Raw genomic sequence first — 17,587 nt, forward strand, 5'->3', positions numbered from 1 at the left:
TTGCGAAGATATACATGTCTAAATTGTGATAATGATGTAACAATAAGCAGTATCAAGAACGCAAAAAAAAAACAAAGAGTGTTAAACAATTTCACTCAAGTTTAAAATTAGCAGAATTTAAACCACTGCTTTAAAATAAAAAAATCTTTAAAAGGTGTTGAAAATCTTTAAAAGGTGTAATATGACTTTCAATTTTATTTCCACTTTTAAGGTCTTGTTTTGAGAAAACAAAGTGAATAAATTAAACCACAAAGTCAGTGGAATGGTCGCCTTACCTCATGCAAAATCTGTCCTATTAATTTGTCCTGACATTCTTGTTGCTTTAGCAACGCGGCTTCGACTTGTTTCCCGTCGCTTCGTACAGAACCTTGGGCTCTTTTTGCGGCATGCGTCTGTTCTGCTAGATATTGCTTCACTTTTATCGCAAACTGATCATTTTCAGCAACCATAGCTTGCATTGCAGCTGTTGAAAAAAAAATGCGAAAATTTACATTTCAATACAACAAAATAGCTCGCACTTTCAATACAACCAAATACGCCACATTTTCAATACAACCAAATATTCCATTTTAATACAACCAAACACCTCACACTTTCAAAACAACCAAATACTCCATTTTAATACAACCAAATACCTCACACTTTCAATACAACCAAATATTCCATTTTAATACAACCAAATACCTCACACTTCCAAAACAACCAACTACTCCATTTTAATACAACCAAATACCTCACACTTCCAAAACAATCAAATCTTCCATTTTAATACAACCAAAAACCTCACACTTTCAATACAACCAAATATTCCATTTTAATACAACCAAATATCTCACACTTTCAATACAACCAAATATTCCATTTTAATACAACCATATACCTCACACTTTCAATACAACCAAATATTCCATTTTAATACAACCAAATACCTCACACTTCCAAAACAACCAAATACTCTATTTTAATACAACCAAATACCTCACACTTTCAATACAACCAAATATTCCATTTTAATACAACCAAATACCTCACACTTCCAAAACAACCAAATACTCCATTTTAATACAACCAAATACCTCACACTTCCAAAACAATCAAATCTTCCATTTTAATACAACCAAATACCTCACACTTTCAATACAACCAAATATTCCATTCTAATACAACCAAATATCTCACACTTTCAATACAACCAAATATTCCATCTTAATACAACCAAATACCTCACACTTTCAATACAACCAAATACTCCATTTTAATACAACCAAACACCTCACACTTTCAAAACAATCAAATATTTCATTTTAATACAACCAAATACCTCAAACTTCCAAAACAATCAAATATTCCATTTTAATACAACCAAATACCTCACACTTTCAAAACAACCAAATATTCCATTTTAATACAACCAAATACCTCGCACTTTCAAAACAACCAAACATTCCATTTTAATACAACCAAATACCTCACACTTTCAATACAACCAAATACTCCATTTTAATACAACCAAACACCTCACACTTTCAAAACAATCAAATATTTCATTTTAATACAACCAAATACCTCACACTTTCAAAACAACCAAATATTCCATTTTAATACAACCAAATACCTCACACTTTCAAAACAACCAAATATTCCATTTTAATACAACCAAACACCTCACACTTTCAAAACAACCAAATATTCCATTCTAATACAACCATATACCTCACACTTTCAAAACAACCAAATATTCCATTTTAATACAACCAAATACCTCACACTTTCAAAACAACCAAATATTCCATCTTAATACAACCAAATACCTCACACTTTCAATACAACCAAATACTCCATTTTAATACAACCAAACACTACACACTTTCAAAACAATCAAATATTTCATTTTAATACAACCAAATACCTCAAACTTCCAAAACAATCAAATATTCCATTTTAATACAACCAAATACCTCACACTTTCAAAACAACCAAATATTCCATTTTAATACAACCAAATACCTCACACTTTCAAAACGACCAAATATTCCATTTTAATACAACCAAATACCTCGCACTTTCAAAACAACCAAACATTCCATTTTAATACAACCAAATACCTCACACTTTCAATACAACCAAATACTCCATTTTAATACAACCAAACACCTCACACTTTCAAAACAATCAAATATTTCATTTTAATACAACCAAATACCTCACACTTTCAAAACAACCAAATATTCCATTTTAATACAACCAAATACCTCACACTTTCAAAACAACCAAATATTCCATTTTAATACAACCAAATACCTCACACTTTCAAAACAACCAAATATTCCATTCTAATACAACCAAATACCTCACACTTTCAAAACAACCAAATACTCCATTTTAATACAACCAAATACCTCACACTTTCAAAACAACCAAATATTCCATTTTAATACAACCAAATACCTCACACTTTCAAAACAACCAAATATTCCATTTTAATACAACCAAATACCTCACACTTTCAATACAACCAAATATTCCATTTTAATACAACCAAACACCTCACACTTTCAATACAACCAAATATTCCATTTTAATACAACCAAATACCTCACACTTTCAAAACAACCAAATACTCCATTTTAATACAACCAAATACCTCACACTTCCAAAACAACCAAATATTCCATTTTAATACAACCAAACGCCTCACACTTTCAAAACAACCAAATACTCCATTTTAATACAACCAAACACCTCGCACTTTCAAAACAACCAAATATTCCATTTTAATACAACCAAATACCTCACACTTTCAAAACAACCAAATATTCCATTTTAATACAACCAAATACACCACACTTTCAAAACAACCAAATACTCCATTTTAATACAACAAAATACCTCACACTTTCAAACAACCAAATATTCCATTTTAATACAACCAAACCCTTCAAACTTTCAAAACAACCGAATATTCATTTTAATACAACCAAACGCCTCACACTTTCAAAACAACCAAATACTCCATTTTAATACAACCAAACACCTCGCACTTTCAAAACAACCAAATATTCCATTTTAATACAACCAAACACCTCGCACTTTCAAAACAACCAAATATTCCATTTTAATACAACCAAATACCTCACACTTTCAAAACAACCAAATATTCCATTTTAATACAACCAAATACACCACACTTTCAAAACAACCAAATACTCCATTTTAATACAACAAAATACCTCACACTTTCAAACAACCAAATATTCCATTTTAATACAACCAAACCCTTCAAACTTTCAAAACAACCAAATATTCCATTTTAATACAACCAAATACACCACACTTTCAAAACAACCAAATACTCCATTTTAATACAACCAAATACTTAACACTTTCAAAACAACCGAATATTCCATTTTAATACAACCAAACATCTCACACTTTCAAAACAACCAAATACTCCATTTTAATACAACCAAATACCTCGCACTTTCAAAACAACCAAATATTCCGTTTTAATACAACCAAATACCTCGCACTTTCAAAACAACCAAATACTTCACACTTTCAAAACAACCAAATATTCCATCTTAATACAACCAAACACCTCACACTTTCAAAACAACCAAATATTCCATCTTAATACAACCAAACACCTCACACTTTCAAAACAACCAAATATTCCATTTTAATACAACCAAACACCTCGCACTTTCAAAACAACCAAATACTTCACACTTTCAAAACAACCAAATATTCCATTTTAATACAACCAAATACACCACACTTTCAAAACAACCAAATACTCCATTTTAATACAACAAAATACCTCACACTTTCAAAACAACCAAATATTCCTTTTTAATACAACCAAATACCTCACACTTTCAAAACAACCAAATATTCCATCTTAATACAACCAAATACCTCACACTTTCAAAACAACCAAATATTCCATCTTAATACAACCAAATACCTCACACTTTCAAAACAACCAAATATTCCATTTTAATACAACCAAATACCTCACACTTTCAAAACAACCAAATATTCCATCTTAATACAACCAAATACCTCACACTTTCAAAACAACCAAATATTCCGTTTTAATACAACCAAATACCTCACACTTTCAAAACACTCAAATATTCCACTTTAATACAACCAAATACCCTCACACTTTCAAAACAACCAAATACTCCATTTTAATACAACCAAACAACTCACACTTTCAAAACAACCAAATACTCCATTTTAATACAACCAAATACCTCACACTTTCAAAACAACCAAATACTCCTTTCAATACAACCAAAAACTCCATTTTAATACAACCAAATACCTCACACTTTCAAAACACTCAAATATTCCACTTTAATACAACCAAATACCCTCACACTTTCAAAACAACCAAATATTCCATTTTAATACAACCAAATACCTCACACTTTCAAAACAACCAAATACTCCATTTTAATACAACCAAATACCTCACACTTCCAAAACAACCAAATATTCCATTTTAATACAACCAAACGCCTCACACTTTCAAAACAACCAAATACTCCATTTTAATACAACCAAACACCTCGCACTTTCAAAACAACCAAATATTCCATTTTAATACAACCAAATACCTCACACTTTCAAAACAACCAAATATTCCATTTTAATACAACCAAATACACCACACTTTCAAAACAACCAAATACTCCATTTTAATACAACAAAATACCTCACACTTTCAAAACAACCAAATACTCTATTTTAATACAACCAAATACCTCACACTTTCAAAACAACCAAATACTCCATTTTAATACAACCAAATACCTCACACTTTCAAAACAACCAAATACTCCGTTTTAATACAACCAAATACCTCACACTTTCAAAACAATCAAATATTCCATTTTAATACAACCAAATGGTCAAACTTCCAAAACAATCAAATATTCCATTTTAATACAACCAAATACCTCACACTTTCAAAACAACCAAATACTCCATTTTAATACAACCAAATACCTCACACTTTCAAAACAACCAAATATTCCATTTTAATACAACCAAATACCTCACACTTTCAAAACAACCAAATACTCCATTTTAATACAACCAAATACCTCACACTTTCAATACAACCAAATACCTCACACTTTCAAAACAATCAAATATTCCATTTTAATACAACCAAATACCTCACACTTTCAAAACAATCAAATATTCCATTTTAATACAACCAAATACCTCACACTTTCAAAACAAGCAAATACTCCATTTTAATACAACCAAACACCTCACACTTTCAAAACAACCAAATACTCCATTTTAATACAACCAAATACCTCACACTTTCAAAACAACCAAATACTCCATTTTAATACAACCAAATACCTCACACTTCCAAAACAACCAAATATTCCATTTTAATACAACCAAACGCCTCACACTTTCAAAACAACCAAATACTCCATTTTAATACAACCAAACACCTCGCACTTTCAAAACAACCAAATATTCCATTTTAATACAACCAAATACCTCACACTTTCAAAACAACCAAATATTCCATTTTAATACAACCAAATACACCACACTTTCAAAACAACCAAATACTCCATTTTAATACAACAAAATACCTCACACTTTCAAAACAACCAAATACTCCATTTTAATACAACCAAATACCTCACACTTTCAAAACAACCAAATACTCCATTTTAATACAACCAAATACCTCACACTTTCAAAACAACCAAATACTCCATTTTAATACAACCAAATACCTCACACTTTCAAAACAACCAAACATTCCATTTTAATACAACCAAATACCTCACACTTTCAAAACAACCAAATATTCCATTTTAATACAACCAAATACCTCACACTTCCAAAACAACCGAATATTCCATTTAATACAACCAAATACCTCACACTTTCAAAACAATCAAATAATCCATTTTAATACAACCAAATACCTCACACTTTCAAAACAATCAAATATTCCATTTTAATACAACCAAATACCTCACACTTTCAATACAACCAAATACTCCATTTTAATACAACCAAATACCCCAGTTTCAAAACAATCAAATATTCCATTTTAATACAACCAAATACCTCACACTTTCAAAACAACCAAATACTCCTTTTAATACAACCAAATACACCACACTTTCAAAACAACCAAATATTCCTTTTAATACAACCAAATACCTCACACTTTCAATACAACCGAATACTCCATTTTAATACAACCAAATACCCCAGTTTCAAAACAATCAAATATTCCATTCTAATACAACCAAATACCTCACACTTTCAATACAACCGAATACTCCATTTTAATACAACCAAATACCCCAGTTTCAAAACAACCAAATACTCCTTTTAATACAACCAAACACCTCACACTTTCAAAACAATCAAATATTCCATTTTAATACAACCAAATACCTCACACTTTCAAAACAACCAAATACTCCTTTTAATACAACCAAATACCTCACACTTTCAAAACAATCAAATATTCCATTTTAATACAACCAAATACCTCACACTTTCAAAACAATCAAATACTCCATTTTAATACAACCAAATACCTCTCACTTTCAAAACAAGCAAATATTTCATTTTAATACAACCAAAGACCTCACACTTTCAAAACAATCAAATACTCCATTTTAATACAACCAAATACCTCACACTTTCAAAACAACCAAATACTCCTTTTAATACAACCAAATACACCACACTTTCAAAACAACCAAATATTCCTTTTAATACAACCAAATACCTCACACTTTCAATACAACCGAATACTCCATTTTAATACAACCAAATACCCCAGTTTCAAAACAATCAAATATTCCATTCTAATACAACCAAATACCTCACACTTTCAATACAACCGAATACTCCATTTTAATACAACCAAATACCCCAGTTTCAAAACAACCAAATACTCCTTTTAATACAACCAAACACCTCACACTTTCAAAACAATCAAATATTCCATTTTAATACAACCAAATACCTCACACTTTCAAAACAACCAAATACTCCTTTTAATACAACCAAATACCTCACACTTTCAAAACAATCAAATATTCCATTTTAATACAACCAAATACCTCACACTTTCAAAACAATCAAATACTCCATTTTAATACAACCAAATACCTCTCACTTTCAAAACAAGCAAATATTTCATTTTAATACAACCAAAGACCTCACACTTTCAAAACAATCAAATACTCCATTTTAATACAACCAAATACCTCTCACTTTCAAAACAAGCAAATATTTCATTTTAATACAACCAAATACCTCACACTTTCAAAACAATCAAATACTCCATTTTAATACAACCAAATACCTCTCACTTTCAAAACAAGCAAATATTTCATTTTAATACAACCAAATACCTCACACTTTCAAAACAACCAAATACTCCTTTTAATACAACCAAAGACCTCACACTTTCAAAACAATCAAATATTCCATTTTAATACAACCAAATACCTCACACTTTCAAAACAATCAAATACTCCATTTTAATACAACCAAATACCTCTCACTTTCAAAACAAGCAAATATTTCATTTTAATACAACCAAATACCTCACACTTTCAAAACAATCAAATACTCCATTTTAATACAACCAAATACCTCACACTTTCAAAACAATCAAATACTCCATTTTAATACAACCAAATACCTCTCACTTTCAAAACAAGCAAATATTTCATTTTAATACAACCAAATACCTCTCACTTTCAAAACAAGCAAATATTTCATTTTAATACAACTAAATACCTCACACTTTCAATACAACCAAATACTCCATTTTAATACAACCAAATACCCCACTTTCAAAACAATCAAATATTTCATTTTAATACAACCAAATACCTCACACTTTCAAAACAATCAAATATTCCATTTTAATACAACCAAATACCTCTCACTTTCAATACAACCAAATACTCCATTTTAATACAACCAAATACCCCAGTTTCAAAACAATCAAATATTCCATTTTAATACAACCAAATACCTCACACTTTCAAAACAATCAAATACTCCATTTTAATACAACCAAATACCTCACACTTTCAAAACAACCAAATACTCCATTTTAATACAACCAAATACCCCAGTTTCAAAACAATCAAATATTCCATTTTAATACAACCAAATACCTCACACTTTCAAAACAATCAAATACTCCATTTTAATACAACCAAATATCCTCACCCAACATTTCCTTCTTTCTTAAATTATCCAAATCTTCTTTCGTAACTTTAAAATATTCTTCCTCTCTCATTCGTTGCTTTTCCATTTCTTCAAGCAATGCTTCTTGCTTCCGAGCCCTGGATAAAGTTAATACAATAAACCAACGGTGGGCAAACCGCGGCTGGCCGGAGTTTTTATGCGAATTTTCTCACTGGCAACAATTATATATTATCCAAATGTAACTAAGAGAAACTGTAGCGAAACAGTTTATTTTTTAAATTCATTGAGCGATTGAAGAATATATACTTTGCAATATTGTTATTACACGTTTGTGTAAAGTTCTTTTCAGTACACCGTATTCTAATATTATTAATTTCAAAAATTATGCGGCTCTCACATATTTCTGACTTGCTGCATGTGGATCTTGGATAAAAAAATTTTGCCCACCCCTGCAATAAAGAAATGCTGCAGAGATGGTTTTTATTTGGCACAATGGCCGAACAGTTATCGGTTAACGGCAAACTGCACCCCATAGAAATTTTTTGTGGCCCTCTGACGACCCATTTCAAAGCATAAGGCAGCAGATCCCAGAGGAAGCGCCCAAAAATTACCAGAATTGTGTTAAACATAACTGTTTTATGATTGAGTATTTTGCATATTGCATTTATTATAAATGTTTTATTGTTTCTTATTTTAAATCATGAGTAAATTGGCATATATATAAATCGTACAACCGGAGTGCCTAATGTAAACAAAAAATCCTAATCTGAGCGATTTATTGGCAGTGCGTCTCAAATATTCAAACCATTTCTTACTTTTCATTAATCTTCAGAAGATCCTCAACAAGGCTCGAAGCACTTTTCTCAGCTACAAAAAAAAATAAATCAGTTCAATTTTTACATCTTATAAAATGAGTATGCAATGACGACAGGGACACAGCTAGGGCTGAGCACTTCGAATCGAATATTCAAATTGATTCGAATAGTAAATTATTCGAATCGGTTCAGAGCAATATTTCGAATCGCCGCCATCTTGTTTTTGTTCTTCCCGTCAATGGTCGAGGTGAGTTACCCAGTTTTTTTTATTGAAACCATATTTTTTCTATGCAATTCTGACATATGACTATTTTCTGTAGTGAGTTATTGATAAATAAGTGTTTTTCATTGTGTGTGAACGCTCCGCAATCTGTCTGAGTGACGTATACTATGTTTTCAGTAATTCATTTGTTGACAGGGCCAATTACAATAAAAAAAAGTCGCAAACAATTACATATCTCTCATTGACCCAAGTATTCGAGATTCGATTCGAAAAAAATATTCGATTCAATCCTGAAATCATCAGATACTCAAAATTGCCCAGCCCGAGGCAGAGCTATAAATTTTCAAAGGGGGGGGGGGATTTCTGAAATCTCTGATTGTCAAGTTAAACTGTAAGAGCTAGTTGGTCTTACAAGTAGGTTTGAAGAGTCTTCCGGGTCCAAGAAGCGTTGCAAGCTACAGAAAAATGCTTTTTTTACATTTTAAAAGGAGGGGGGTTCCCCACCAGAAAAGGTTACGCTCATGTTCAAATAAATTTAGCCTTTCTCACATCGATAGATGTCAGTGGGTGCTTGTGTAGGAGACTATGGTGGGCTACAAATTTTTTTTCACCCAAAGTCCCCCCTTACCTTCCACCATCATTCTAATCATCCTTTTTCTTTCCAATTCTTGTTGTTCCTGCTGTTTCAGGACTGATTTGTCAAATTCTTCCTGTTTCTAAAAAGAGAAAAAGTATCGTGACAGCGTTTATGGCATTGATATCTTAAGGGAAAACACACACTCAAACAAGGTTCTGTAAGTTTCCATCGAATTCAAGAGTCCATATCAATTTATGTATATTGTTTATATATAATCAAATACCTATTAGGTTTGACACTATTATTGGCTACATTTTTAATATCATTATGTTTTGCGAATAGTAGACTTTTATATATAATCATAGTTTGGGGCTCCCGAAGTATGCGAACCAAGATGGCGGACATCGGAATGTAATATGTGTACTAGGTTAGGGTTAGGCCATAATTTTAGATATAAATACTACGGGAGGCTCTTGGCTAGTCTTCGAGCTGATAATAGGACTGAAATAAAGAAAATTGAAAAAAAATTATCGCCTAACCCTAACCTGTTACCCATGTTACGTTCCGATGTCCGCCATCTTGGTTCGCATACTTCGGGAGCACCCATAGTTTATACAATTAAGAAAATAAAAGACAATTGAACTATTGCACAAAGGTTTCTCAACCCTCTGGAATGTTTCATTGGGGTTTTGCTACAAGTATAATGTTGAAAACTCCTGTTCTAAAGGGTTCTTTAACAATAATGTAATGGTCTGCCATGGAAAAAACCATCTATTTTATAATTATACTGAGGAATGAAGTCGGATGTAGAACACTAACAAAAGCCAAAAAGACTTTAAGCGACCCGATATCCCAGTGTCACTCTTTACGACCAACAGGCAGGGTAACCATGCTGATTTCAGCATACTCTATCGCAGCTATTTCAGGACTTGATTACTGCAACTAAACTATAGATCCTTGGTAGACATATAATGACAATTATGGTTTTTGATCTATGATTAATTTTTGGAAAAACAACTAAAAGCGGACAAATAACATGTAAAACCAAAAAAACGAGGCAATCTTTACAGCCATGCTCAATCATCAGTCTGAGAAAAAGATGTATCAAAGTCACACCTTTGATATTTCTTCTAAATCTTTGGCTCTATTTGTCAGTGTCCATGCAGCCAGTTTTGCTTGTTCCATTTGGTTTTCTGCGAGTTGCTTCTCAATCTCGAGCTGACGTTTCCGTTTCTCATCCTGTGATTTAAAATAAAAGTTTTGATTCAGTCGGGGGTGGTTTAAATTCTAAGCAGGGAATTCTCAAACAGCGGCTTTGACCTTTTGACCCCAACCTAATCACATGGCACATTCACGTTGGGTCGGGTCTCATATAATGCAGTCATGCATTGCCTTTTAATAAAAAATGCATCAAAATCAACTCACTTTCATCTTTTCATATTCCATGATTGAATTCTGAAAAATAAAAAGAAGATATAAAGACAAACACAATGTTACCATTTGAATGACCTATGTATAAATATATGTAAAAAATATATTGCTGAATGTAGGACAACTCAGACTTTAAAATATGACTCAAACTACAGTCTCTAAAAGCATGCCTAACTTCAACTTTGACCCTAGAATCTAGAACCCTTATTCCTTGTTATTTTGATGGTCGTTCGAAGCTACACTCAGAGTTCAATCTCCTTTATTTCTGAATAAGCATGCGTGACTTTCTCTAAGGAATTCTCACCTCGAATTGCTCAACTCTCTGTGACGTAGCGGCTCCATCAGTCACTGTGGTTGATTCTTGATTCCCGAGGACTGGGAGGAGATTATGGGACGGTGGGACGTACTCAATGCCGCAATCTGAGAAAGAAAATGAAATTCATAGGAAGAAATAGAAAATAGATTAACTAAAAAAGTAATCGCTGCCTGCAGAAATTTACAAAAGTTAGAAATAATGCAATAATTAATTAAAATTAACAGGAAGGAAATGAAAATAAAAAAAGTAGTTTTTGATTGAATAAGAAGGTTGTAGCCTGCAGGGATTTCAAAAACTTAGAAATAATGCAAAATTTAAAATTTTGTTCATGTGGGACAGAGGTGTTTGCCTCTAATTAATATTGGGGTGGACTAAATGGTGGCACGTGCTCAATACCATAATCTGAAAAAATAATAAAACTTGTAGGAAGAAATAAAAATACAAACCAAAGTTTAAAATTGAACAGAAAAAGTGTAAAGAATTCGGGAAATTGGCTCCAACTATTAAATGTCTGTCAGCATCAGGGACATCCAAAACGAAATGAATATTGAAGTACATTTGGAATTACTTATATCCGATACATTATAATTACGTAAAGAATTTAAAATGTATCCATGTGAAAATCCCCAAGAACCAAGAGGAGGTTGTGGAACTTTGAATGCCACAGTCTCCGAATAAGAATCGCAAAATTCTTGTACCAGATGTGATAAAAAATCTGGCAATATTGTATTGGACTCAACTTTGTTATGGCCACATTGGGTCCCATGACCACCCAAATGAAACTAGGAAGAATCGGTTTTGTTCCTGGCAAGGTGGCCTGCTCCAACGGCTCTGTATCCTCCTTGGTGGCCACTAGCCTGCGGTTGAGAAACCTGGCCTAGTGCCTTGTTCATAGTGAAAACACAAAAATACAAACCTTTGCAAATGAATTTCATCATTTCTTCCAAGCCTTTCTCAGCGACAACTGAAACAGAAAAACAGTTTATTTTAATTCCATAATCAGCATCTGTAAATTCTGTTATTTATTACAAATTTCTTAACAATAATAATAACGAGAATATCGGACAGAGACCGACGACTTATCGATTGAAAGTTAGGGGATCCCCCAAAACAGCGCTCTTACTCCATAGTGACACCTTGTGTCCCATCACTAATTAATTAATGACTCGCTAATTATAAGACATAATTCATCCAAAATCGATAGGCTTCTGATCCGAGATATGATGAATGCATATGCGAAATTTGGAGCGGATTCATTCTCGCTTTCGTGAGATATCGCGTGTATCTAACAGACAAACAAACAAACAGACAAATACCTATCAACATACTTACCGATCTTAAGATCGATAAGTAATAAAGCAACAAATGACAATTCAATAAGTATCTGTGACCAACTACTCACAAGGTGGGGGATATTCCATGGCAGCTGGGTTAGCTAAGATCAACACTTCTAATGTCCGTACTTTACAAATTGTCTTTGGAAGATATAAAACTTTGTTAGTTCCGCTGATATCGATAGTTCGAAGACTCTTAGCTCGCTCTATTGAACTTGGTAGACCAGTTAGTTTGTTGTCTGTAAGAGAAAAAGTGGAATATTAGCTGTTTTTGAAAAAAACTTATATTTCTGATTTATACAATCCTCAAATTAAAATACTTTGGCTTCAAACTATGATTAAATACAGGCTTGGGGTTTGTACCCAAAATCCTAAACGGCGCTCCAGAAGTGTATGTACCAATATGGAGGTAACTAATTCTGTTCGCCTACTTTACATCAAGTTTTGTAAAGGAACTGAAACATATGGACAAGGGGTATATCCACTTGGCTAACACAGACAGTCCCCAAACTTGTAATAGAAATAAAATAAGGAATATTGGGATAAAAGTATGGACTAACCCTAATCTGGTACCCATACTTCAGGAGTACCCCTAAACCAGTGATTCTCAAATTCTGCGCACTCACAAGTCTCACAAGCTTTCCCGTTGCATGCATGTCTATGTGTAATACAGATAGCTTATTTCCTAAAATTTTAAAAAGCTCCGTGGCAGATCTAAGAATCTTTCTGCGTCACACAGTTTGAGGAACGCTGTCCTAAACCTCTCTTACCTCTCGCATGTAATGTCTGAAGGCCACCAAGATCCCCAAGTTTATTCGGTAACGTCTGGATTTCATTGTTTTCAATATTCAGAACCTGAAATAACAAAAGTTAAAATTAATATATCGCCACAGTAAAACTAAAGAATCAACCTTTTATGGCCTGTGACCCCTTCCAGAGGGCTTTAGCCCTTTGGCCCCCCTGTTTATTATTCCAATTAGAGCTCGACCGATATATCGGCCAACCGATATATCGGGCTGATATTGCATGTTTGCCGATATATCATATCGGCCCAACCGGCCGATATATCTGGCCGATATATATCAGCGTTAGTCGCTTTTCCACGTTCTAAAAAATGAGTCTTTTTCCCCGGGAAATATCTGCGGCCGAGCGTTTTCTTTTTTTCGCTTCTCTCATTTTGCCTCTCAATGAACAGAGAGTTCTCTTCTATATTTCTCTCTTTTATCTCTTCGTGCGGCGCAAAATCCTCGCCTTCGAATTTCTTGCGTCCCCACTAGACTTGCACGTAATCGACAAAAATCAATTTTGTAAATACGGCAAAATCGATTACGTAATGACCCCGTAGATGCGATATTTTTTCACGCATTTAAACCTATCATAAAAACCATTTGAAACCACTTTTTTCCCGAATGGGACATCGAAGTTTGGTTTTCATATCACCGACAGTACTACACGCTGGAGACAGATGTTAAAGACAAATACCAAGGAGTGAATTCAAATTGTATTTATTCTGATTTTTATCTTTTGTGTTGATTTGATTTTCCTTTATCACCATCGCAAATTAACCGTCCCAATTTTATGCGATCAATTTTATCATTACCAACACTGGTATACCGATATTTATGAAACAATAGTTGCCTTTTTTTCAAATTGACTTTCGTATTGAATAAAAATGTCGGGTTTCCAAGTTATTAATCAACGACGAGCGTATTCTTTCGTTTGATTATACCTGCGCTTGCCTCGCGACGAAGACTTGTTATTGCTCCGTTTTTTACATTATCCGACTTTGCTACCTAGTTAGCATTTTGCAATAATTATTGATGCTGAATTATTGACGATATTCCGATTACCAAGCTTCATTTTATATCAAATCATTTCGCGGCCTAAATGTTATAACATTATTTGCGATAAATTTAGATCACATATTAATTATTTAGCCGGCGGTAAATTCTTACCCGTAACTCGTTGTAAATTAATGCTAATAAATTCTATTTTGTTTTTTAATGTGCTGTAATTTGTATTAATAAAAGTGATTGAGTCGGGAAAATAAAGTAGCCTTTTCTCCCTTCGCTCCATAGCGGCCGTAAAATTCGTTTCATGTCTGTTTCACGGAGAGAAAGAAAAATACGCCTTCCGGAATTACAATCAACTATCACACATTCTTATTTATCGATATCAGCGCCGAATAAAAAAGATACCAAATCGTGAAGACAAAAAAGTCTGTCGGTGTTAATTGCGTTACGGTGATAACGCTCATAATAATATCATTTTGATCGTGAAACCAAACGCTCAAACGGGATGGCGACTTTACGTAATTTGTAACTTCCTTTCCGTAACTCGAAATAATTACGTAATTCCCTAAATTACGTGCAAGCCTAGTCCCCACCTACTACTGTATGGATCAAAGTGGACTTCTATAAGTTTTTTACTGATTGCCCTTTTTCTTTTGTGCTTGGTTTTTTCAAACTTTGCCTTCTGTTTTGTGCATTAATGTGTGTTCTTATTAATTGCTGTGAAACTTTTATCAATGATGCAAGCACTGTGTAGGACTGCTTTATTTTTCAACATAAACTTTTGATTGACTGAAACTGAATTTTTCCTTCCGTTTTTTTTTATCGCGTGTTCAGGTTGTAGATATCGGTATGTCGATATCGGTTATCGGTCACTAGTTGGCCGATATATCGTTATCGGTATCGGTGCCAAAAAGTGATATCGGTCGAGCTCTAATTCCAATGGTATTCATAGTGTTATTTGGATTTCCAAATCTCATTATGTTCAAACAATTTATGTTCAACAAAGTGCAAACACGATGTGAAATAACTCAAGCAATGAAACTAGGAAGAACAGGGATTTTATGTATAGCAAAATCAGTTTTGCGCCCAGCATTGTGACCCCCTATAAACTGCTCCTCTTGACAGGGCCACGAGTCCCTGGTTGGGGCAGCACCCTATAAATTGCTCCTTTTGGCAGGGCCCCTGTTCCCCGGTTGGGAAAGCCCCCTATAAATTGCTCTTTTTGGCAGGGCCCCTGTTCCCCGGTTGGGGCAGCCCCCTATAAATTGCTCCTCTTGGCAAGGCTACGGGTCCCCGGTTGGGGCAGCCCCCTATAAATTGCTCCTTTTGGCAGAGCCACGGGTCCCCGGTTGGGGCAGCACCCTATAAATTGCTCCTTTTGGCAGAGCCACGGGTCCCCGGTTGGGGCAGCCCCCTATAAATTGCTCCTCTTGGCAGGGCTCCTGTTCCCCGGTTGGGGCAGCCCCCTATAAATTGCTCCTCTTGGCAGAGCCACGGGTCCCCGGTTGGGGCAGCCCCCTATAAATTGCTCCTCTTGGCAGAGCCACGGGTCCCCGGTTGGGGGAGCCCCCTATAAATTGCTTCTCTTGGCAGAGCCACGGGTCCCCGGTTGGGGCAGCCCCCTATAAATTGCTCCTCTTGGCAGGGCTCCTGTTCCCCGGTTGGGGCAGCCCCCTATAAATTGCTCCTCTTGGCAGAGCCACGGGTCCCCGGTTGGGGCAGCCCCCTATAAATTGCTCCTCTTGGCAAGGCCACGGGTCCACGGTTGGGGCAGCCCCCTGCAAGTTGCTCTTCTTGGCAGAGCCACGGGTCCCCGGTTGGGAACCGTGAACCCAATGTTGCATTTTTCTTAAATGAACATTTTTGATCTTCACCTCATTATTGAACATAATTTTGGTCTGGGTTTTAGGTGCATTATGTTAAGTTTGGCTAAACAAATCCAAAATGTACAAAACATGACTAAAGAATACTAGTAATATTACAACCAAATACAAAGTATGAGTTCTTTCCTTGAAGTAATTAAATCCTTCCCATTTGAGGAGGAACGCTGCACTAATTTGACAAAAAAAACAACTCCCATCAGCTTTCCTCTCCTTAAAAGAAAGCTAAAAACAGCACAAACCTGTAAATTCTTCAGAGTACAAATTTCATCTGGCAATGCTACGAGTTTGTTGCCATGGAGATCCAAAATCTAACAAATACAAAAATTTATGTAAACAGTCTCTATGATTAAAAGACTACACATCCCGGACTCTATTTAGGCCTTTTTGGTCTCTGTGATTTCTATAATTATGTGCAAGAAGATCGTTTGGCCGGTTATAGCTTTCTCCACCATTAAGTCCATGTATCTGAAACGAATAACTGGATAACAAATTCTATACTAGACATGGACCAGTAACTGGGCCGTGATAAACCAGATAATTAAGCTGTGTTGTCGTCTTTCTTTTCCGAGATCAACAAAAAATCTTATCGGTAAAACTGAAAAATATTCTTACCCGAAGTGTCATCAAATCCTCAATTTTTCCTCCAGTTTTCAAATTTTTGAGCCAATTTGTGTGAAGCAGTAAAGATTCCTTTTGCAGGACTCGACACATTGTGAATACTCCTGACGGAACGTTCAATATCTCACAAGACGATAAGTCGTAGCTTTTCTCTGGGCTCTCCTTCGCTACGTACATCAAATGTTCCATTCGTTTTCGAGCCTCTTTGCTCTGCTTCTTACTTTTGAAGACGTTAAAACTCATTTTTAAAATCAGTGGCCGCTCGAAGCGGCCTAAAGTATGAATAAAAACTATAAAATTAAATTATTTCTGAAAAAAGAAAATAATGATTGCAAATTTTTGAAAGCATATTTTCTGAA

The 17,587-nt window shown here is 34.4% G+C and overlaps 1 protein-coding gene across 2 annotated transcripts in view; it reads right to left on the minus strand.

Annotated features, from left to right (window-relative positions):
* Positions 1–17,557, minus strand: part of LOC120343899 (E3 ubiquitin-protein ligase LRSAM1-like) — a 28,679-nt gene extending 11,122 nt beyond the window's left edge. The window contains exons 1-12 of one of the 2 annotated variants that reach the window (XM_078112798.1): positions 17,223–17,557; positions 16,850–16,918; positions 13,705–13,789; positions 13,003–13,173; positions 12,517–12,564; positions 11,589–11,704; positions 11,279–11,308; positions 10,970–11,092; positions 9,905–9,992; positions 9,054–9,105; positions 8,260–8,375; positions 276–463 (exon numbers count right to left, since the gene is read on the minus strand). In XM_078112798.1, coding sequence (XP_077968924.1) covers positions 276–463; positions 8,260–8,375; positions 9,054–9,105; positions 9,905–9,992; positions 10,970–11,092; positions 11,279–11,308; positions 11,589–11,704; positions 12,517–12,564; positions 13,003–13,173; positions 13,705–13,789; positions 16,850–16,918; positions 17,223–17,471 — 1,335 coding nt within the window. In that variant the 5' untranslated portion in view covers positions 17,472–17,557. The remainder of the gene's footprint in view (positions 1–275; positions 464–8,259; positions 8,376–9,053; positions 9,106–9,904; positions 9,993–10,969; positions 11,093–11,278; positions 11,309–11,588; positions 11,705–12,516; positions 12,565–13,002; positions 13,174–13,704; positions 13,790–16,849; positions 16,919–17,222) is intronic. The other variant, XM_078112799.1, reaches the window with a different exon arrangement.
* Between the last annotated feature and the right edge of the window lie 30 nt (positions 17,558–17,587).

Source organism: Styela clava, chromosome 5, assembly GCF_964204865.1.
Source record: "Styela clava chromosome 5, kaStyClav1.hap1.2, whole genome shotgun sequence".
NCBI lineage: Eukaryota > Metazoa > Chordata > Ascidiacea > Stolidobranchia > Styelidae > Styela > Styela clava.